This window comes from Mobula hypostoma, chromosome 4 (genome assembly GCF_963921235.1).
Source record: "Mobula hypostoma chromosome 4, sMobHyp1.1, whole genome shotgun sequence".
Lineage (NCBI taxonomy): Eukaryota > Metazoa > Chordata > Chondrichthyes > Myliobatiformes > Myliobatidae > Mobula > Mobula hypostoma.
The window spans coordinates 158,805,947-158,828,521 of NC_086100.1; the positions used below are offsets into that span (position 1 = coordinate 158,805,947).

The 22,575-nt window shown below is 40.9% G+C and overlaps 1 protein-coding gene across 4 annotated transcripts in view; it reads right to left on the reverse strand.

Annotated features, from left to right (window-relative positions):
• Window positions 1-21,101, reverse strand: part of npnta (nephronectin a) — a 92,940-nt gene extending 71,839 nt beyond the window's left edge. The window contains exons 1-4 of one of the 4 annotated variants that reach the window (XM_063046820.1): window positions 20,194-20,547; window positions 18,589-18,686; window positions 14,826-14,876; window positions 8,815-8,907 (exon numbers count right to left, since the gene is read on the reverse strand). In XM_063046820.1, coding sequence (XP_062902890.1) covers window positions 8,815-8,907; window positions 14,826-14,876; window positions 18,589-18,658 — 214 coding nt within the window. In that variant the 5' untranslated portion in view covers window positions 18,659-18,686; window positions 20,194-20,547. Of the gene's footprint in view, window positions 1-8,814; window positions 8,908-14,825; window positions 14,877-18,588; window positions 18,687-20,193; window positions 20,548-20,648 lie in introns of those variants that run through there. The other 3 variants (XM_063046818.1, XM_063046821.1, XM_063046819.1) reach the window with 3 other exon arrangements.
• Window positions 21,102-22,575: the final 1,474 nt, after the last annotated feature.

Genomic DNA, 22,575 nt, shown 5'->3' on the forward strand with positions numbered 1-22,575 from the left:
AGAATCTTTATGGGTTGAGCTAAGAAATCACAGGGGTAAAAGCACCCTGATGGCAGTTATATACAGGCCTCCAAACAGCTGCAGTGATGTGAACTACAAATTACAACAGGAAATAGAAAAGGCTTGTCAGAAGGGCAGTGTTATGATAATTGTGGGGGATTTTAACATGCGAGTGGATTGGGAAAATCAGGTCGGCACTGGATCTCAAGAGAGAGAATTTGTAGAATGTCTGCAAGATGGCTTTTTAGAACAGCTTGTTGTTCAGCCCACTAGGGGATCGGCTGTACTGGATTGGGTGTTGTGTAATGAACCAGAGGTGATTAGAGAGATTGAGGTGAAGGAACCCCTAGGAGACAGCGATCATAGCATGATTGAGTTCACTGTGAAATTTGAGAAAGAGAAGCCGAAATCTGATGTGTCGGTATTTCAGTGGAGTAAAGGCAATTACAGTGGCATGAGAGAGGAACTGGCCAAAGTTGACTGGAAAGGGACACTAGCGGGAAGGATGGCAGAGCAGCAGTGGCTGGAGTTTATGCGAGAAGTCAGGAAGGTGCAAGACAGATATATTCCAAAAAAGAAGAAATTTTCGAATGGAAAAAGAATGCAACCATGGCTGACAAGAGAAGTCAAAGTCAAAGTAAAAGCAAAGGAGAGGGCATACAAGGAAGCAAAAATTAGTGGGAAGACAGAGGATTGGGAAGTTTTTAAAAGCTTACAAAAGGAAACTAAGAAGGTCATTAAGAGGGAAAAGATGAACTATGAAAGGAAGCTAGCAAATAATATCAAAGAGGATACTAAAAGATTTTTCAAGTATATAAAGAGTAAAAGACAGGTGAGAGTAGATTTAGGACCAATAGAAAATGATGCTGGAGAAATTGTATTGGGAGATAAGGAGAAGGCAGAGGAACTGAAGGAGTATTTTGCATCAGTCTTCACTGAAGAAGGTATCAGCAGTATACCGGACACTCAAGGGTGTCAGGGAAGAGAAGTGTGCACAGTCACAATTACGACAGAGAAAATACTCAGGAAGCTGAATAGTCTAAAGGTAGATAAATGTCCCGAACCAGATGGAATGCACCCTTGAGTTCTGAAGGAAGTAGCTGTGGAGATTGCGGAGGCATTAGCAATGATCTTTCAAAAGTCGATAGATTCTGGCATGGTTTCAGAGGACTAAAAGATTGCAAATGTCACACCGCTATCTAAGAAGTGGGCAAGGAAGCAAAAAGGAAATTATAGACCTGATAGCTTGACGTCGGTAGTTGGGAAGCTGTTGGAGTCGATTGTCAAGGATGAGGTTACGGAGTACCTGGAGGCATATGACAAGATAGGCAGAACTCAGCATGGTTTCCTTAAAGGAAAATCCTGCCTGCCAAACCTATTGCAATTTTTTGAGGAAATTACAGTAGGCTAGACAAGGGAGATGCAGTGGATGTTGTGTATTTGGATTTTCAGAAGGCCCTTGACAAGGTGCCACACGAGGCTGCTAAACAAGATAAGAGTCCGTGGAATTACCGGAAGTTACATACGTGGATAGGAGGTTGGCTGATTGGCAGGAAACAGAGGGTGGGAATAAAGGGATATCATCCTGGTTGGCTGCCAGTTACCAGTGGTGTTCCACAGGGGTCCGTGTTGGGACCGCTTCTTTTTACGTTGTACATCAACGATTTGGATTATGGAATAGATGGCTTTGTGGCTAAGTTTACTGATGATACAAAGATAGGTGGAGGGGCCGGTAGTGCTGAGGAAACAGAGAATCTGCAGAGAGACTTTGATAGATTGGGAGAATGGGCAAAGAAGTGGCAAATGAAATACAATGTTGGAAAGTGTACAGTCATGCACTTTGGCAGAAGAAATAAAGGGGCAGACTATTATTTAAATGGGGAGAAAATTCAAAGTTCTGAGATGCAACAGGACTTGGGAGTCCTCGTGCAGGATACCCTTAAGGTTAACCTCCAGGATGAGTCGGTGGTGAAGAAGATGAATGCAATGTTGGCATTCATTTCTAGAGGAATAGAGTATAGGAGCAGGGATGTGATGTTGAGGCTGTATAAGGCACTGGTAAGACGTCACTTGGAGAACTGTGGGCAGTTTTGGGCTCCTTATTTAAGAAAGGATGTGCTGACGTTAGAGGGGGTTCAGAGAAGATTCACCAGGATGATTCCAGGAATGAGAGGGTTAACATATGAGGAACATTTGACCGCTCTTGGATTGTACTCCTTGGAGCTTAGAAGAATGAGGGGGACCTCATAGGAACATTTCGAATGTTGAAAGGCATGGACAGAGTGGAGGTGGCAAAGTTGTTTCCCATGGTGGGTGAGTCTAGTACGAGAGGGAATGACTTAAGGATTGAAGGGCGCCCATTCAGAACAGAGATGCAAAGAAATTTTTTTAGCCAGAGGGTGGTGAATCTGTGTAATTTGTTGCCACGGGCGGCAGTGGAGGTCAAGTCATTGGGTGTATTTAAGGCAGAGATTGATAGGTATCTGAGTAGCCAGGGCATCAAAGGTTATGGTGAGAAGGCGGGGGAGTGGGACTAAATGGGAGAATGGATCAGCTCATGATAAAATGGTAAAGCAGGCTTGATGGGCCGAATGGCTGACTGCTGCTCCTTTGTCTTATGGTCTAAGATGCTGGAGGAACTCAGCAGGTCAAGAGCATTTGTCAAGGGAAATGGGCCTGGAATGTCGACTGCCCTTTCCCTCCATAAATGCTACCTGACCTGGAGAGTTCCTCCAGCATCTTGTTTGTTGCTCTAGTTTTCCAGCATCTGCATTCTCTTGTGTCTGCAGGATAACTGCTTTGCATCATCACTGTATATTTGGAGATGATGATACAGAGGCATGGAAGAAAGCAATAAAAGAATGGACAAAATCACAGTAGTATTAAGCTTTCGGTACATAAAGGAAAACAGTATCACCCTGCTGATGCTGTTTTCCTCGATATACTACAGAAACTTAATACTACTGATAGATAGTTTTAATTTTGGGATCCCACAGAGGCCAGAAAAGATTAGCAGTAGGGGTTAGTTAACTCTTGGGGTTCCTTCTGTGTGCTCACGTTTCCTCCCGCAGTCCAGAGTTAATTGGTCATTGCAAACTGTCCCATGATTAGTCTAGGGTTAAATCGATGGTGTTTCTGGGCTGTGTGGCTCCAAGTGTCAGAAGGACCTATTCCATGCTGTATCTCAATAAATAAATAAATACACAGGCTCTCTGTTCCTTGGCCAAAACCCTAAGCACATTATGACATGGGTAACTTCAAACACCGCTACTCTGAGCTGACTCTGACTTACAGGTGCACTTTCAAGGACTCTTTACAACTCATGCTCTCAATATTATTTTTCTTTGCACAGTTTCTCTTCTTTTGAACATTGGTTGTTTGTCACTGTTTATTTATGTATAGGTATTCATAAATTCTATTAGATTTCTTTTTTCCCTGTAAATGCCTGCAAGAAAATGAATCACAAGGTAGTATTATGGTAACAGAAACGTACTTTGATAATAAATTTACTTTGAACTTTGGACATTATGCTGACCCGTCCTATGATGAATTAATTTAGCACTGCCAAGAATTATATCAATTCTACCCTGATTTGAGCAAACTCAAATTGCCCACGTAATCCAGGAAGTTCAATTTGCTATTGTGGGATTTGAACTCATCACCTTGAGGTTTTCAGACACATGTTATAATCACCATACATCCACCACATGTAACTACAAGGTGTAACTTAGTCCCTGGTCAGAATTTCCTTTCCTCCCACTAAGCATGAACATTGAAGTCAATGCATTTTAAAAAGATTAGAAAATTTTCCTGCTCATACAGTGCCTTGTATACACCAGAGGAACACAGAATACATGCAGACTAAACAAATTGAATATTCTCATTGAACTTTACCTTGTGCTATTATTGTAAATAGTGTTTTTCCTTCTTTGGTTACACTGAATAGATCTGAATTGCCTCATTTAAACTAATAATTGCACACTTCATAAAACCAATGTTAAAACGTCCCTTGATCCTAATTCATCAACTATAATATAAACACTTAAAAAGAGATCTAATCAGTTGTGGAAAAAAAGCATTAAACACAGATTCATTTATTCCTTATCAAGATACTGCAATGTTAGTGAAATAAATAATGACTGAATTCCTTTTTCATTATAAAAAAGTTGTGATCATTAAGTTCTCTCACCCCCAAATGTCTTCAGCAAAGTATTTAATTTTCTACTCCTCTCACAGTACCATTTGGTTACCTGATGCAATCCAATTGTACACAATGAACTCGGGCAAGGACGGAAATCTAAATTATAAAGCCTCAGACTCAGATCAGGTTCAAAATGACCATGGCCAGGCTGGGTTTAGGATGGGTATCAATGAGTAGATCTCCTGCTCCAGTTGCCAACTACAATTAGAATCATGGTTAACACTGCAGTAAGAGACGTTTCAGGCCATTTAATTCATACTGGGTCTTTTTTATACAGTTCAAACCACATGGAATCTTACTGCATCACTCTCCAGTGAACAGAGCTCCAAACATAAAAAGAAAGATTTAGCCTTATTTGTTTATATATAACAAATACAGCTAAATATATTTATAGCTGTATACAAACAAAGCTATATATATCTTACAGTGAAATGTATCATTTGCATCAATTCAAATCAGCGAGGATTGTGCGGGGCAGCCCGCAAATGTCGCCATGCTTCTGATGCTGATGCCAACGTAGCAGGACCACAGTTCACTTGCTCTAATCATATGTCTTTGGAAAGTGGGAGGTAATCAGAACCCCCAGAGGAAACCCATACAGTCATAGGGAGATTCTGCAGACAACAGCAGGAATTGAACCCTGGTCTTACAGCCAGCGCTATAAAGCATTGTGTTAACCACTACACTACCATACTGCACTTACTTTCAGCAATAATTCAGAATTAATGACCTTTTACCCCTTATTCTTCAATTACAGTTCCAACATGAAATTCATTGTGTGATTCTCATGCATATACTACATTGATCAAATTTACTGATTGAATCTCCCTTACAATAATGTGACACTCAAAATTACATCCACTACTCTAGCTAAATCCTTTATGCATAAACTAATTGCTTCCTTACTATTGCCCCTGTTTATAATGTCATGGGTATTTGTTATTTTCCCTTCTGGAATGGGATGGACACAAGCCTGGAAATTACACTGGGAAGGGAAAACTTCTGACAACTCAAGTAGCCCTGAAGGAATAAAATTCCCAATAGCCTTCTTCCGGGAAAAAATCAGTTAAAGATGTTCCCATTCCAAACAAATTGGATTTGAACCCAAACAACGAAGGCAAAATGCAAAATGTTATCTTTATCTATCCTTCCCGGAACATCCAGTTCCCTTACTCCTTTTTATATGTTTAATAATGTTAAAGATAAAAAAAAATCAATGTTTTACAATCCATCTGGTAATCACCACTGTTCACAAATATAACGCTTATCACCACTTCGACTATTTTGTTTTTCTGTTCTAAACATATTCTCTCTTTGTAAAAATTGTGTATCATTTATATTTTTCTTGTGACTGTTACGTATCTGATGCAACATGTCTGTAATGCTGCAGCAAGTAACTTTTTTTCAATGCAATTGTACATACACGTACATATGACAATAAACTCGACTTTGACTTTGCATCCTCAAACCTCATGACAAAGACCACTTTCTTGCTGAATGCTGGAAAATAGTTGTGGCTTTGAACGATAAAGGAGGTTAGGAACAAACAGCTTATTTTTCCAATGGTTGGGGTGAAGTCCCCGACAGCTTTGTACTCGCATAACCAACTAACTGGTTTGACTTTCCTTTGGATAACCTCATAGTTCACTGTATTGGACAGGCAGTAACAAAGCCCTGAAGAGAATCCTTAATATTTAATTCTTACACATTCATGTCAAATGGAAAAATGACAGTATTGTTAGATCTGTACAGCCAAATATCTAAATTTCCAAGTAGTCTGAGAACTTTCAAATCTTGCTGGGAAAAAGATATTTAGGCTTCTCTCCAATAACATGCATTTAAGTTGATGTTCAGAAGGAAAAAGTTACATTCTTAATTTTAAAGATCCAGGGTATATTAGTAATAATTTAAAAAATGGGATCCTGTAGCAGGAAAATCAGGGAGGAGTTGATGGGCATGCGTGAGAGAACAGATTACAGAGAAATAAGAGACAAAGATGCTTGAAAGCTGGCATTAACTTGATGTTTCTTCATTTAAAAAATATGTATATAATATTTTGTTATATATTTTTTGACACAGATCAACAGAAAAGACTCTTTCATGTCAAAGTGAAAACAAATTTCTACAAATTGGCCTAAATTTATTACATTTATTAAACACAAAATAATTGATCGCATAATTGCTCAGCCCCTTCAAGTCAGTATTTAGTAGATGCATCTTTGGAAGCGATTACAGCCATGAGTCTGTGTGGATCGGTCTCTACCAGATTTGCACATCTGGACACTGCAATATTTCCTCATTCTCCTTTACAAAACTGCTCAAGCTCTCACAGATTGCATGGGGATTGTGAGTGAACAGCCCTTTTTAAGTCCAGCCACAAATTCTCAATTGGGTTGAGGTCTGGATTCTGACCTGGCCACTCCAGGGCATTATCTTCGCTGTTTTTAAGCCATTCCCATTTAGCTTTGGCTTTATGCTTGGAGTCACTGTCTTGCTGGAAAACAAATCTTCTCCCAAGCCGCAGTTCTCTTGCAGACTGCATCAGGTTTTCCTTCAGAATTTCCCTGTATTTTGAAGCCTCACCTCATTTTACCCTCACCTTCACAAGCCTTCCAGGATCTGTTGCAGTGAAATATCCCCACAGCATGACACAGCCACCAACAGGCTTCACAGTGGAGATGGTGTATTTTTGATGATGTGCCGTGTTCAGCTTACATCAAATGTACTGTTTAGTCTGATGGCCAAAAAGCTCAATTTTGTTCCATCAGACCATAGAACCTTTTCCATCTGACTTCAGAGTCTCCCACATGCCTTCTAGCAAACGCTAGCCCAGATTTCATGTCAGTTTTTTTTTGCAACAGTGGCTTTCTCTTTGCCTCTCTCCAATAATGTTGCAACTGATGAAGTACCCAGGCAACAGTTGTTTTATGCGCAGTCTCTCCTATCTCAGCCACTGAAGCTTGTAACTCCTCCAGAGTTGTTATCGATCTCTCGGTGCCTCCCTCACTAGTCCCCTTCTTGCACGGTCACTCAGTTTTTGAGGACGGTCTGTTCTATGAAGACTTACAGCTGTGTTATATTCTTTCCATTTCTTGATGATTGACTTAACTGTACTCCAAAGGATATTCAGAGACTTGGAAATTTTCTTGTGTCCAACTCCTGGCTTGTGCTTTTCAATAACCTTTACACGGAGCTGCTGGGAGTGTTCTTTTGTCTTCATGGTGGAATTTTTTCCAGGATACTGACTCACCAGCAGTTGGACCTTACAGATACAGGTGTATTTTTACTACAATCAATTGAAAAACCTTGACTGCACACAGGTGATCTCCATTTAACTAATTACATGACTTTTAAAACCAACTGGCTGCACCAGTGCTGATCTGGTGTGTTATATTAAAGGGGATGAATACTTATGCAATCATTTACATTGTGTTTTATACCTGTAATTAATTTAGATCACTTTGTAGAGATCTGTTTTCACTTTGGCACGAAAGAGTCTTTTTCTGATGATCAGTGTAAAAAAAGCCAAATTACATCCACTGTGATACAATTGCTGTAAAACAATAAAACACGAAAACTTCCAAGGGAGGTGGATACTTTTTATAGGCACTGTATGAGTAAGATTATGCTTACATCACTAGCATGTGCATTCCAGATAGACAATAAGAACGTTTATGCTCCATAATATATGTGGCTATTGTTCAGTATATCTAAGACTTCTGATTTTTTTGTATATAATCTCAGTTGGGATGTATGGAGTGCCTTGGGAGGGGTAGCATGTCTGGTGAAGAGACTTGTCATGTCTAATCTGGGACAGCTCTTTTGTCCCCAGTGGTCATGCAGCTCTCACCTGTGGCTCCAAGTCGCTGGTTGCATGAAAGAGCAGTCACACGCAGTACACTGCTCCAACAGGCAGACTAAAGCAGGTGAAGGTAGACGGTATGCTTTATACCCTGGTGAGATAGGGACCTGCCTGGCGTAGCATGTGAAGTCAGCTGCGGGGGAACTAGACGGATGAGATCTACAGTGAGTTCCAAAGACCAGGAAGGCAGTTGTGCAATGCTCCACAGAAAGTGAAGAGCATGACGAGGCATAGAACTCATGGCCATCCATTACAGCCAAGCAAAACCCTTCAGTGGTAACTACTCGTACCACTGCACTCAGACTTCCGAGGTCAAGAGAGTGGAACTGCCCTAGTACAATGGCTTTTTCTCTTTGCTCTTCCACACAGGTTTCCTGTCATCGTCAGAAACCACCATATAAACCCAGGCAACACACATAGAAAATGCTGGTGAACGCAGCAGGCCAGGCAGCATCTATAGGAAGAGGTACAGTCGACGATTCGGGCCGAGACCCTTCGTCAGGACTAACTGAAAGGAGAGATAATAAGAGATTTGAAAGTAGAAGGGGGAGGGGGAGATCCGAAATAAACTCAGGCCTGTTTTTATTATCAGACAGAACAAACTGTTGTAAATCTGTGTATACAGTTTCCTCTTGGAAAATAATAGTTCACTATGATTTGAACACTGGTTTTTTGAATTATTTCTAAGGTATATAATACAAGAGGTATCTAATAAGAATAAATAGGACCATTGTTTTCATCCTGTTCTTACCTTGACTGCATGTTTTGCCCGTGTACCCTGGGTAGCACTTGCATTTATTTGGTCCCACGCACTCTCCATGTTTGCATCCATGGTGGCACACAGCTGGCAACAGCAGATCAAACAAATTAACACTTAAAACAGATTAACCAGCAGCTTCATTAGCCCAGTCAAGCTAGCTTTTCCCGATCAAGAAGGATTCTGTTTCAATAAATTAAATTCAAAGGTCCAATCCAGCACACCACAATTTTTTTTTTATCTCAACAAGGAATCATTTCTCAATCACTTATCACTCGATTCACAAGGACATTGACCTTGACATGCAATGCTTGTCCCTGAAAGATTATTAAAAGCGTTTACATATACCAGTAATAGTGAGAAAGAAACCAATGAATTGCTATATATAAAAACAACAACTTATCTTGTACTTTAAGGTCTTGCCCAGTCTGGTCAGTTTGGGCAGCATGGGCAAATTGACTCTCCTTTGAATTGACCTAGTTAGCAATTTGTTTTGGGAAGAGATCTCATCACGGTATTTTCAGAGTAATCAGGGACAAGCAATAAATGTTGGCCTGTAAGCAACATCCATGAATGACTAAAAAACATTTTAAAAGACATATTTTCACAATGTCAAGCACTAGGATTGTAATTCATTCAAAATCAAACACACTCTTTCCGTATTTGATTTGAGCATTAAATATATTCTGTCTGATATATCACATCTCTTCCCCCGAGATTTGTTTCACCCATCTTTGAAAGGCATATCTTCCAAAAGGTTGCTCACTTCAAAATGGGCATCTGCTTCCTGCTGAATTGATAACACATGCACATTTGACGTGTTACAACAGCTAGCCATAGTCCGAGAGATGATAAAGGTCGAGTGAAGGACTGTATCTGTAATATAAAACTTGGGGTTCATCTCAGACTGGAAAAATTGACATTCCAGTAATGGGACAATCTTGTACTTACAGTGCTAGAGCTACTTCCAGCCTAACAATTTTGTTCTATCTTAACCTCAGAGCATCATTCTTCATTTTCTACTTTGAATGACTTACCTTGATAGCAAAGTAAAGTTTCTTGCAATACTGCCAGGATGAAGAGTTCCTGCAAATTATGCATGGCTGGGAGTGGTCCAGGACCACATGGAGCAAGAAGGGCTTTTGCTTGATCAATACTGAACTTGGGCAGCGGAGATGGTAAATGGCCTCACTGCCCCTCACATTGTGTGAGCTGGGTATGAGTACTGTGCAAAGTGAATCAGGCACTGTTTTGTGCATTTGATCACTTTCCAATTAACTCCTGCTGGGCAAGGTGATGACACATTCCAAGGCTAAATAGCTTCCTGAATCCATCCATGGAGTGCTGGTGAGGTGATGATGATTGATGATCTTAGTGAAGGTAGAAAGGGTGACTGTCTCCATGGAGAACATTAGATGGGAAAGTTGGGAGTCCTAAGGGAATCAATGGTCCAATGGACAAAATGGGAAAGTGGAGTTAGGGTAGAAAATTACTCATGATCTAACCATTGCCATTTGAGAGAGCCTTTGGTGCATAAATTGATTCCTGTTGCGTTTGCCAAAATACTGCATTTTAAAAGTACTTCTGTAGCTTCAGTATGCTTTGAGTCACACAAGGGTTACAAAAGGCATTTCCAACTTCAGCAAAAGAAGGAATGGACCACCTCACATATTTTACACCCATTCACTCCATTGGCGATCACCTGCTCCATCTGTGGAAGAGTTTAAATTCCCACATCAGCCATCACAAAAATAAGGAGCAAAAATAATGCCATTCTCAATGTCAAGTGACTGCCCTTGAAAAAGACAGATCAGTGTGTCATTTTCAATGTCAAGTGACGGCCCTTGAAGAAGACAGATATTTAATTCTATAATTTTATTGAATGATGGAAATGTTATTTTGGTCTTGTTTCTTACGTTTTATTTTGTAATGACAGGACTCAGATGAAAGAAACAAAAGGAAATGTTCCCAATTGTAAGAATAAAAGATCAAAAGAAATTTATATCATGGCATGACTAATACTGGAAATCAGCGGCATACAAAACGGATGGAGAGGCAGTGAGTTTCTGAAAAGATATCTGCTGCTTTTGCAGAGAAGGAAGGAAACTAAATAGTAATGTTCAGAACTAGCTATGTAGCCAAAAAGGAAAACATTTACAGAGCTATGGGGAAAGAGCAGGGGAGTGAGACGAATCATGTAGCTCCTTACAAGAGTCACCAAAGGGTCAAATAGCTGACTTTATGCTCTAAGATTTGGTGTTTGTTAAGAATTTTCCTGCAGCAGAAGTTAATGAATGTCTATTAACTACTTGCTTCTTACATGACGTCAGGAACTTTCACTGAAGTTGCAGCAATCCTTTCCAATTATGTATTGTAAGCACACTATTACGTTTCCATCAGAACACTCTTTGCGTATAGCTCCCAAAGATGAGTTTATGACGGATGAGAAGGGGTTGTTGGAAGAAATGCACAGTATTTTAATTCATCCCATTGCTTTGAAAGCTATTTATTAGACAGAGGATTTACTTCATGGTGGTCTAGTCTAATGTTTATTCAGTATCTTGTGGCTGAATCAAAGAAATGAACAAATAGACCTCAAACTAATGACAGGTTTTCATTTATAAAATGGAACATTCTCACAGCAGTTTCTATTGGATTATTCACATTGGTTTGAATGAATTGCATATGCTAACCAGATACCTCACTCTGAACAGGGGCTTCTGAAGCACCCATTCAAGCAACAGGATACAGACATTCCTTAGTATAACAGGGTCACTGAGAAAACAAGATAGCTTCTGGCTCTCCAGGAGATGTCTGCAGAAATAGTGGGAAGGGAGCTTTTACTCCACATCTAACTAGTTACTATTCTTCATTTCCATTTAATGTGGTTCCGTTTCTTTTTTTAAGATTTAAAATAACTCCACAATATTAACAGCATATAAACTTAAACAAATGCTTGATGTTACTGCAACACTCACAACACGCTGGAGGAACTCAGCAAGTCGGGCAGCATCTGTGGAAAAGATCGGTCGACATTTCGGGCCGGAACCCTTCGTCAGGACTGAAGAGGGAAGGGGCAGATGCCCTATACAGAAACTGGGGGGGAAGGAGAAGGCTGGTAGATTCCAGGTGAAAAACCAGTAAGGGGAAAGATAAAGGGGTGGGGGAGGGGAGGCAGGGAGGTGATAGGCAGGAAAGGTGAAGAAAGAATAGGGGAAAACACAATGGGTAGTAGAAGGAGGCGGAACCATGAGGGAGGTGATAGGTAGCTGGGGGAGGGGGCAGAGTGACATAGGGATAGAGTAAGGGAGGGGGAGGGAATTACCAGAAGTTGAAGAATTCTATGTTCATACCAGGGGACTGGAGACTACCTAGACGGTATATGAGGTGTTGCTCCTCCAACCTGAGTTTAGCCTCAACATGGCAGTAGAGGAGGCCATGTACAGACATATCTGAATGGGAGTGGGAAGCAGAGTTGAAGTGGGTGGCTACTGAGAGATCTTGTCTGTTTTGGCGGACGGAGCAGAGGTGCTCGACAAAGCGGTCCCCCAATCTGCATCGGGTTTCACCGATGTAGAGGAGGCCACACCGGGAGCACCGGATGCAATAGATGTCCCCAACAGACTCACAAATGAAGTGTTGCCTCACTTGAAAGGCCTGTTTGGGGCCCTGAACAGTGGCAAAAGAGGAGGTGTAGGGACAGGTATAGCACTTGCGCTTACAGGGATAAGTGCCAGGTGGGAGATCCGTGGGGATGGACGTGTGGACCAGGGAGTCGCAGAGGGAACGATCCCTGCGGAAAGCGGAGAGGGGTGGAGAGGGAAAGATGTGCTTAGTGGTGGGGTCCTGTTGAAGGTGGCGGAAGTTGTGGAGGATAATGTGCTGGATCCGGAGGCTGGTGGGGTGGTAGGTGAGGACAAGGGGAACTCTGTCCCTGTTGTGATGGAGGGAGGATGAGGTGAGAGCCGAAGTGTTTAAAATGGAGGAAATGGGGGTGAGGGCATCATTGATGACAGCAGAAGGGAAACCACGATCCTTAAAGAAAGAGGACATTTGAGATGTCCTGTAACGGAAAACCTCATCCTCGGAGCAGATGCGGCGGAGATGGAGGAACTGGGAATAGGGAATGGCATTTTTGCATGTGGCGGGGTGGGAAGAGGTATAGCCAAGGTAGTTATGAGAGTCATGGGCTTGTAGAAGATGTCAGTGGACAGTCTGTCTCCAGAGGTGGAGACCAAGAGATCGAGGACGGGGAGAGAAGCGTCCGAGATAGACCAAGTGAATTTGAGGGCTGGTGGTCCAAGTGAATTTGAGGGCTGGGTGGACCAAGTGAATTCGAGGGCTGGGTGAACCAAGTGAATTTGAGGGCTGGGTGGACCAAGTGAATTTGAGGGCTGGGTGGACCAAGTGAATTTGATATTACTACTTTCGTATTCATGCCCCGCTAAATTTTTCTACTGGACTGGAAGAAGAAGCTAGATCCTGGAAGAAATATAGTTTCCATGTCCCCCACTCTTAACACAGGAGTGAAATGGGTAATGATCGAACAACTTACCACGTCCTTGTGATTTGACCTAGCAGAATAGACAAAGATGGTAAGCAATACACACCACTTCTCTGCATATGTACACCACTAAGAAGCCTCTACAAAACTACTAGAGCTCTCACAAACTAAAGATACCCTGACCTTTTAGTGCAAGGTTCCTACTATATACACCTTTCTGAAACTCGTAGTCATATACCATAGTCAGCTATAGCATTTCAGAATCATAATCAGAATTAGAATCAGGTTTATCATCACCGGCCTGTGTCATGAAATTTGTTAACTTAGTAGCAGCAGTTCAGTGCAATACATAATATAGAAGAAAAAAAGTAAGAATAAATGAATAAGTAAACCAATTACAGTGTATGTATATTGAATAAATTAAAAATCATGCAAACACAGAAACAATATATATTAAAAAAGTGAGGTAGTGTTCATAGGGTCAATGTCCATTTAGGAATCGGATGGCAGAGGGGAAGAAGCTGTTCCTGAATCACTGATTCTGTGCCTTCAGGCTTCTGTACCTCCTATCTGATGGTATCAATGAAAAAAGGGCATGTCCTGGTGGATGGGGTTATAAATCAGTAGAAATAAGATTTACAGTAACACAATTATTAGGCGCACCTTCAACTGAGTGATTGTCATTTCTATAGTAAGTGTAAATAGTAAAATGTACTTTTTAGATTTTAGCAAGAAAGATTTCATTTACCCAGTCCTAGCTACTGTTGCATTGCACTGTGAATCCCAGTAGCTAGCGGGGGCAACAGCTGGGGCCAGGGATTAACAGCAGTGTTGGCAGAACACCTATGAAGAATATTCCACTGTTGAGATGCCACCATTCATTTAAAATTAGCACTATTGTGATCTCTTAAAAACCAGGACTTTTCTCCTTTCTAACAGCTTGATAGCAAGGGCGGTCGCTGCTGCTTTGTCTTGGATTATTGTACAGACAATAACACAACATAAGCACAAAGCATTGCTGGAATTTATTGTCCACTATCATATTTCAGGAACTGTACACATCTCTAGATCAAAAAGAACTGGGTCTTATATTGAACATCAGGATATCAAATTAGAAACACAGCAAGGTCCCACAACCAACAACTTGAATTATTTTATTTGATTAGATTAATTGTGGGTTCACCACAGGCCAGCAAACCTTGATTTTCTTGAAGGCATTCTGAGGAATCTTTTACATCCACCTAAGAAAGCAGAGAGCCTCGGAGTAACAACCAGAAGTCAGCATCCCCAACAATGCAGTACTCTCTCAACACTATTATGCAGTGTAAAACTACATTATGTTCTCAAGTCTCGGGAGTGGGACATGAACTCTGACTCAGAGGAGGGAGCATTATTGCTGAGCCAAAGCTGACACCTGTCAGTGAGATTAATCTATGCTTCACATACCCTGTCTTTAAACCACAAATTAACAAGATTATGGTAAGAAATATGTTAAGCTAACCTTTCAGAGGGTACGTTACTTGACATATTCTCTGCAAAAACGGGATGAAAGCTGGAAAACAAATATCCAGAGAATTCCAGAGGCTTTTTAGGAGGTTGGACTTGATTTAGTTAATAATCCACATTCTGGTACACACAGACACACCAATACACACTCACCCAGACACACGCATATATAATGCACAACTCTTAAAAATTCTCTAAAACACATAACATTGGTCACAATTTTTTGTGTGCTGGTCAAGACCACACTGTTTACTCTGCAATAATTGTTTGCATTAATGAGTGAGAGATACACAAGGGAGAAATTTTAATTATTCTCTACTTTTGGGTTGCCTTCTTAATCTGGTTACAAGGGCATGTCTGCTGATGGGTGACAATTGCCCAATCCAAAGCACGAGTCTGTATGAATACGTATGCAATGCAAACTGTAGCAGCATCATTCATCCTGTGGCTGCAGCACTCATGCCATTTACTGACAAAAGCTCTTGCAGGCATTGTTATTTGAAAGCACCCAACGATTCTGTATCTTGGAAAATATATCAAAATAATCTTTTAGACAATCTATTGCAAAAATTTATCATAAATCTTTTTTTGTTTATTGAGCTGTATCTTATAAAAAGAATTTAATCAATTAAGGATGCCCAATCTGTACATTAATAGCAAAAGAAACTCCACGTCTGAATGCCGGTGTCTAACGAATTGATTCAGGAATTAGTGCACTTGTTATCACTGGGCAAACCTTTCTACATGCAGAGTTCCAGAGATGCTTTTCTCAGTGGCAACATACAAAAACTCCTTTTGAACCTTTGTCTGCTGTGCAATAAGGGCAGTAAACTGTCACAAGAGATGTCCCTGTCATAAAGGTTGTGGCGGTAGGACTAAATGGATAGTTCTTCCAAACAAAACTTGTTAGGCAGGATACCTTTACTGCGTGATTTAATGACACACTTTCAACTGCATCTAGAGAACAGGAGTGAGGAGAGCCTATTTAATGAAACATTGATGTATGGTTATTCACAATCAAGTTCAAAGGTTTAAATTACGACCCACACTGAGCCTTCTTTAGCCTTACCACCAACCACTTGACCATGGTTGTGATTGTTCTGTCTTTTACTGGTTGCTATAGGATTATAGGTAGTTCACATTATCTTACTATACTACAAACAGTTTCTAACTACAGCGTATTCTCATTCCTGAGGTTGAAAAATTGGGGATTGCATATACAAATAGGTGTCAGTACAAGTGGATAAGGTCAATAAGAAAAGAGGAAGGATTCTTAGCTTAATAAATAAAGAGTACAAAAGCAAAGCAATGATGCTAAAGCTTTCTAAATCTGAGTTTAGCTACAATATTGTGCCCAATTCTGGAGAAAACACTTTAGAAAGGCTTTCAAGAACAAGTACAGAATTGAGGTAATTCTCGTGTATAGAAATAGCAGAAAAGCTGGAATTATTTTCCTTGGATTTAATAGTAAGATACAGAATAATGAAGTGCTTTGATAGTGTAAACAGGTGCATAATGGTTGCATTTATGGAAACATTGGCAATCAGAGGACACAGGTTTAACTCAAACGGTGTATGAATCCGAATGTCATTGAAGTGAAAGCTTTATGGATTGATCTAGAACTCATTTCCAAAATGTAGTGGAAAATAATTCAATGAAAGGAGTCAGATACATACTGGAAGAAAAAGAAGGGCAGTATAGTGGGGCAGGGACTGAAACTTACCAGAATCCTTGCCCTTTTGCAAAGCGTTGGCATTGGTGCTATGGGGCATAAGATGATATTGGTATAGGGCTGGGCCATGCAAGAGAGGTGCCAAAGAATTTAAATTTTCTGATTTTTAAAGATTTCACGTGCACGCATTTTGAACATTACAGGGTGAACATGACTAAGATCCAAAATCTCCTGAATGATTATTTCAGGGATCTGCAAGCCTCCTTATGCATGCATCTATTTCTAGGACATTGCTGCTAGAAAAGCAGAACAAAGACCTCTGAAGACATGACACAGTTTCTGATATTTTTGAAAAGTTCTAGAGCTAAATTTGGACAAATTTACCAAGGTTAAAGGACATCCCCTGGTCTCTGAAACTAGAAGCAGGCACAAGGACTGCGCCACCTAGTGTCAAGCATATAAATTATAGTCAAAACTGACAGAAATGAGAGCAAGGGAGATTTTGGGTGCTGGCTGTAGCGAACTATGGAATGGTCTGATTAATTTGGAGGAAGTTACAAATAACTGCATGTGACCAGTGGACATGAACCAACATTCAATGCTGCCACTTTGAAAATTCCCTCTGGAACACTGTAACATGCAGTTTTCAAGTATAATTGACAGTGTAAACAGGTGCAACAGGTTTCCTCTTTTAAAAAATACGCCTGTCATCTATTCAAGGTGACACAGTATGCATTTTAGAGTGAATTAACTGCAGGAAAGATTTTGCAACATTGCACATGTCCAAGCTGCCCCTTGCATTTTAAATCCCAGTAGGATGTCAACAGCCTTACTTAATCCCAGGCAAGCAAGTGCAAAAATAAACTTCACCTACTCTTCAGGAGTAAGGATGAGCAGCCATTTGCCAAGCACATTAGAAGCTTCTGCAGCAAGCTGTAAACCTGTACTGAACAATGAGTAAAAATACTATTCCCCATCAACCACCCCCTCAACACAGGTATAAAGTTGTCGCTGGTAATAAATAAATGTGTGGGGTTTGATTTAAATTGTTGTTCTGCTTAATGCCTCAATGGATGACCACTGCAAGGATATTATGCACATGCCTTTAATCTCTTCATGAAGATGACTTGAGCGAATGGCCTAATCCAAGTTTTTATTTTTTAAAAAGTGTGTTAAAGCACTTATTAAGTGCATGCTAAAAAAAAATCGCACTGTACCTCTGATACTGTGATTGACAATGAACATAATACTACAGCTGAGACTTTCTAAGTTAAAAACAGGAAATACTTTACATGCAAACAGCAGTAATATTTTGGAGTATGTATTCCAAAAGGGTTGTGTATCTGAGGGGCCCATTAAAACATTCAAGACCATCTCAGATTTTTGTTCTTGTTGGATAAACATATTAATAAATATGGAGCAAAAGCAGGAGAATTGTGTTACAGAGCAGATTAACCATCAGTTGAATGAAATCAATTATTACTAAAGGTCCAATATCTGCACCCAGGCATCCAGTATTCAAGGCTCTGGACTATGTAAAAGCAAAGCTCTGCATAAAGTCTCCCAGAGCAACACTATGAACTAGAATTTGCAACTTAAAATCATGTAAATGATCTCTCATTGTGTATATATTTCTTTGCGAACAAACGGTATAAATAAATTTCATGTGACATTCAATAAGAATTGTGTTAGAGTCCTTTAAGGAGCTACCTATGTCATACCCCCTTATAGTATCTAAATGACACAACACTACAGGAAAACCTCATCTCTACTGGAGATAAATGGTTGCAAGCTTCATATTAAACACTCTTTAATATCCATCTCTCCTAGTGTTTTGAAGTCCCAGCTATATGTAATTGCCTGTATAATACTGCTTCGATGTTCCTGATGTAAAAACCCAGTATGTATAAAAACCTAAACATCAAAAAGGCCTTGATTACCTGTGTGCAAAAGTCCCTGTTATGTGTTTGTAAATATCCTGGCTGAGTGCAAAAGCCACAAGTGCACGTGAGCAAAAGCCCCAGCTCCCTGTTATGAAAGCTGCAGCTATGCGCAAAAGCCCAAGCTGGCAGGTTGAGGTACTCACGCTGGCACTGTCCCCAGGGTCTGCGGTTCCATCCCCAACAGCAATCCATTCGAAGCCCATAGCGACACATGCCCGCAAGAGAACGCTGCTTGCGGACCCTGAGCGGGAAACAAGGTCAGAACAGGATCAGTGACTTAAGGCAGAAAGAGAGAAACCACCAACCATCAAGCTGTGTGCACCCAGGCTGATCGAGGGAAGTCATCCTTCACCAATTCGAGCCATGGACAGTGTGTATTAGATAGAAAAAGAGTAGGACAGACTTGGATTGTTTTCTCTGGAGCATCTGAGGCCAAGGGCTGAACTTATAGAGTAAATGAAAGTATAAAAGGCATAGATAGATTAGAAAGTCAGAGCCTATTTCCTAGTGAGGAAATGTCAGATCCGAAAGAGCATAAATTCATGGTGATAAGGGGAAAGTTTAAAGATTTGTGAGACAAGATTTTTATGCAGAGACTTCTAGGTGCCTGGAACGCAGCTCTGAGGGAGATTGCGGAAGCAGACGTGATAATAACATTTAAACACAGGCAGGGGGAATTCAGGAGGTATCGGTATCAGATTTATTATCATTGCCTTAGATGATGTGAGATTTGCTGTTTGGCTGCAGCAGAACATTGCAAATTACTTAAATTACAAAAATAAATAGTGCAAAAAATTATATAATTAAGTAGCAATCATGGGTCATTCAAAAATCTAGTGGTAGAGGAGAAGATAGCATTAGGTTATATTGATATCATGGTCAGTGTAGAAATGGTGGGCTGTGCTATACTGCTCTATGTTCTGCAGAACCTAAACAACTCCTTTGCCCCACCATGACCTTGACAGTCCTAATCTCATTTTTCAACAACTGGCCCATAACTTTTTATGACTTGATAATTCAAGAGCTCATCCAGGTACTTTTTAAATGTTGTAAATGGACCTAACTCCAACACCTTCTCAAGCAATGCACACCAGATCACAGGCATTCACCTCAGGGTTGAGGAGTTAAAATGAAGTATATTAGAAAGGATTTCCTCTGAAGGTCATGATCAGCAGACACAGGTTTAAGACATTAGTAAAGAAATCAAGATGTATTAGTGAACATGGGTGCAATGAGGTCAGACAGAAATTTTCTTTCATGCATTGAAACGGCGGGAAAGACTGGCAAAAGAAAATTCATTAGTCAAAAGAGAATTGGACCCCTATCTAAAAACAAGGAAGAATTTGCAGACATAGGCAAGAAAGGCTGTGGAATATGGCTTTTAAAGCACTGTAAATAGATGGAGTTAAGATACTAGGTGAAGATTTTTTTCCCCAAAAGTTTCTACACTTCAAAAGTACTTCATTGACTGCAAAGTACTTTGTAATGTAATGATCAGGGACACAATAGGTTTTCCATAAAAAGTTAAGACTTTCTTTCAGAACAGTCCTGATCCAACAGTCTTAAAAGGCCAACTTCTCTTGCTCCCATGCATGAGACCACCTAAGTGAATCTTTCGTAGATTCAGCCCAAGTAAAGGAGTTTCCTTACGATTTTCCACTCCTGGTCACGTTTAAACTAATTATTTACATTTGCCCCAAATCAGGATCTGGAGAACGGCAAGCGCATCGATTCCTGGAGATCCTTACCCCACACACGGAGTCAAGACACGCTCACTGCGGTACAGATCATGCGGGCGAACTGTTGCATTCTTGCACACCCCAGCAAAGACTCCATGTTACTACGCAAGCCCCAACTTGACAGCGAGCCGGTGCCTGTGTGTCTGACAATTTTTAATCGCAACGATCTGACTTTGGATACACGTTGTTCTTTTTGTAATGGCAGGTTCTGTACTTCGATTTAAAAATAAATACGCTGAAACGAAATTACACACCATAGCAGAACTTTGCAAACACTCAAGTGTCAAACGTGACAGGTGTTACACCACATTAATGATGCAAAAATTTAAAATAATCAATGGACAAAGAAGGGTATAAACTCGAATTTAACTGCATGGAGAATTTATAATTGTCGCGACAGACTCCACTTCATGTCGCTCTGCTACAGGGAGAAATGTATATCCGAGTTCCTTGTATAGTTTTACCTGTTTCTGCTGTTTTCTTCAGCTGTGACACACAGGTACAATGTGGACACGGCCAGCAAGTGCCCCACGAACGCCCTCATGGCCTTCCCCTTCCCCCTTGCAATCCTTGTCCCTCGATAAAACAGAACGAGTGCAATCGGCAGCTGTTTCTCGATGTAGGGAATGACCCTTGCTGGATCGGCGCCGTTGAGCTTGGTCTATTGGGAACACGCTTCTCTCCACCGCGCTCTCTTGGTCTTGCTGGAGTTAATTCCCGTGAAAAAAAAATGATCCAGCAGTTAGTTCTCGCAGAGATTCGGTGGTGAATGCATTCAGTACGGACTGTGTCCCTCTCTTCTATTTCCACTCCTGCCTTGTCGCTCTGCCGAAGATTAGATCCCCTGGCGGAGGATGGCTTTGGTTTAGCTCCGACAAGTCAGCGGAGAGCGGGAGGTGCGAGTATAGTGGGAGAGGTCGGGAATGTTGTGGTGTGTAGGTTGGAGCAGGGTGCGCGGGAGGTGGGCGCTTGTCATGCCCCTAACCCAACCCTTCCCACTTCCCCGTCCCTAGTCGCAACTGTCGTCAGTCATGGGCAAAAAGAATGAGAGACAGACAGACAGACTGAGAGAAGTAATGATAAATACAGCGGGAAACAAGGATAAGGGCATAAACGTGAAAAAAATAGTATCGTAATCGGAGGGAGAGAGAATCTTGCAAAAAACGATATAAAGAGCTAACAGGATAGGAGAAAGGCAAAAGTGAGAGCAGAGTAATCGTGAGATTAGTATTGGAATTGGTTTTCATAGACACGTACCGAGAAAAGCATCGTTTTAAAAGACTGCGTGGCGTCGGGACACATCATGATATCACGTAGCAGCAGGACGCAGTACATAGCGTTGAAATTACAGAGAAAGTGAGTGCAGGTAGACAAGTAAAATGCAAGAATTCATCTTTGGTCAGTCGAGTCTCATAACACCTAGAAGTTGTCCCTCAGACTGAAATGATGCAAAGGTAAAATGGGTTGAAGTAAATTGGAAGAAAAAAAAGATGCATTGTGTGTGAGAGGATGGATTAGATGAATGCAGGGTGCCCCACTCACAGGGCAGCCATGGGGAAGGTAAACCAGCATCAATCCAGAATCGCAATGGAAATTGAAAATGAGAAGATTGAGAATCTGTTCCACTGAATGGCAAGAAGCTTACGGGCTAAAATTTCTCCCTTGCTATGTTATCACCAGTTATAAGAGAGATTTTGCCCAACAGAAAAGAGGGAAATGGCAGTTCTGCTAGGGCTCAATGCATTGGGGTCAAAGATGAACTCTTGATCTCCCAATCTCCCTTGTCATGACCCTTGCACTTTTATTTGTCTACCTGCACTGCATTTTCTCGGTCACATTCTGCATTCTGTTTTCCTTTTTACTACCTGGATGTACCTGTGCATGGAATGACCTGTCTGGATTATCTGCCGACATTCCACCGTATCTTGTTTTGTGACAATAAACTATTACCAATTTGGTCTTATACTCCTGGGCAGGTGGGCACATTTGTGAGCACTCTGTACTGGAATAACTTGTTCAGAGAGATCTGAATTACTCAACAGCTGGGTAAGGGTGATGGGACCTCCTGTATTGGATTCTGAGGGACAACAGATTGAAGCACCCTTAGCTCTGCATTATTCTCAAACTTACTATTAAAGTGTACAGCAGCCAATGAACTACAGTCATCTTACTTTACACAGTGTTTGGACTTCCTAACAACATACTCTTCTTTTGCATTCTTTAAATCTGGAACTGGGCAAGGAATGGACATAATTTCTAGAAAAATGGGAGATTAAAGAGCAAATCAATACAGTTGAATTCAACAGCATTCTTCTCAAGTTTAGACACTCACAGAGGAGAGGGCATGTATTTCATTGGCAATCCATTCGCCATGTGCCATGATTTTCAGAT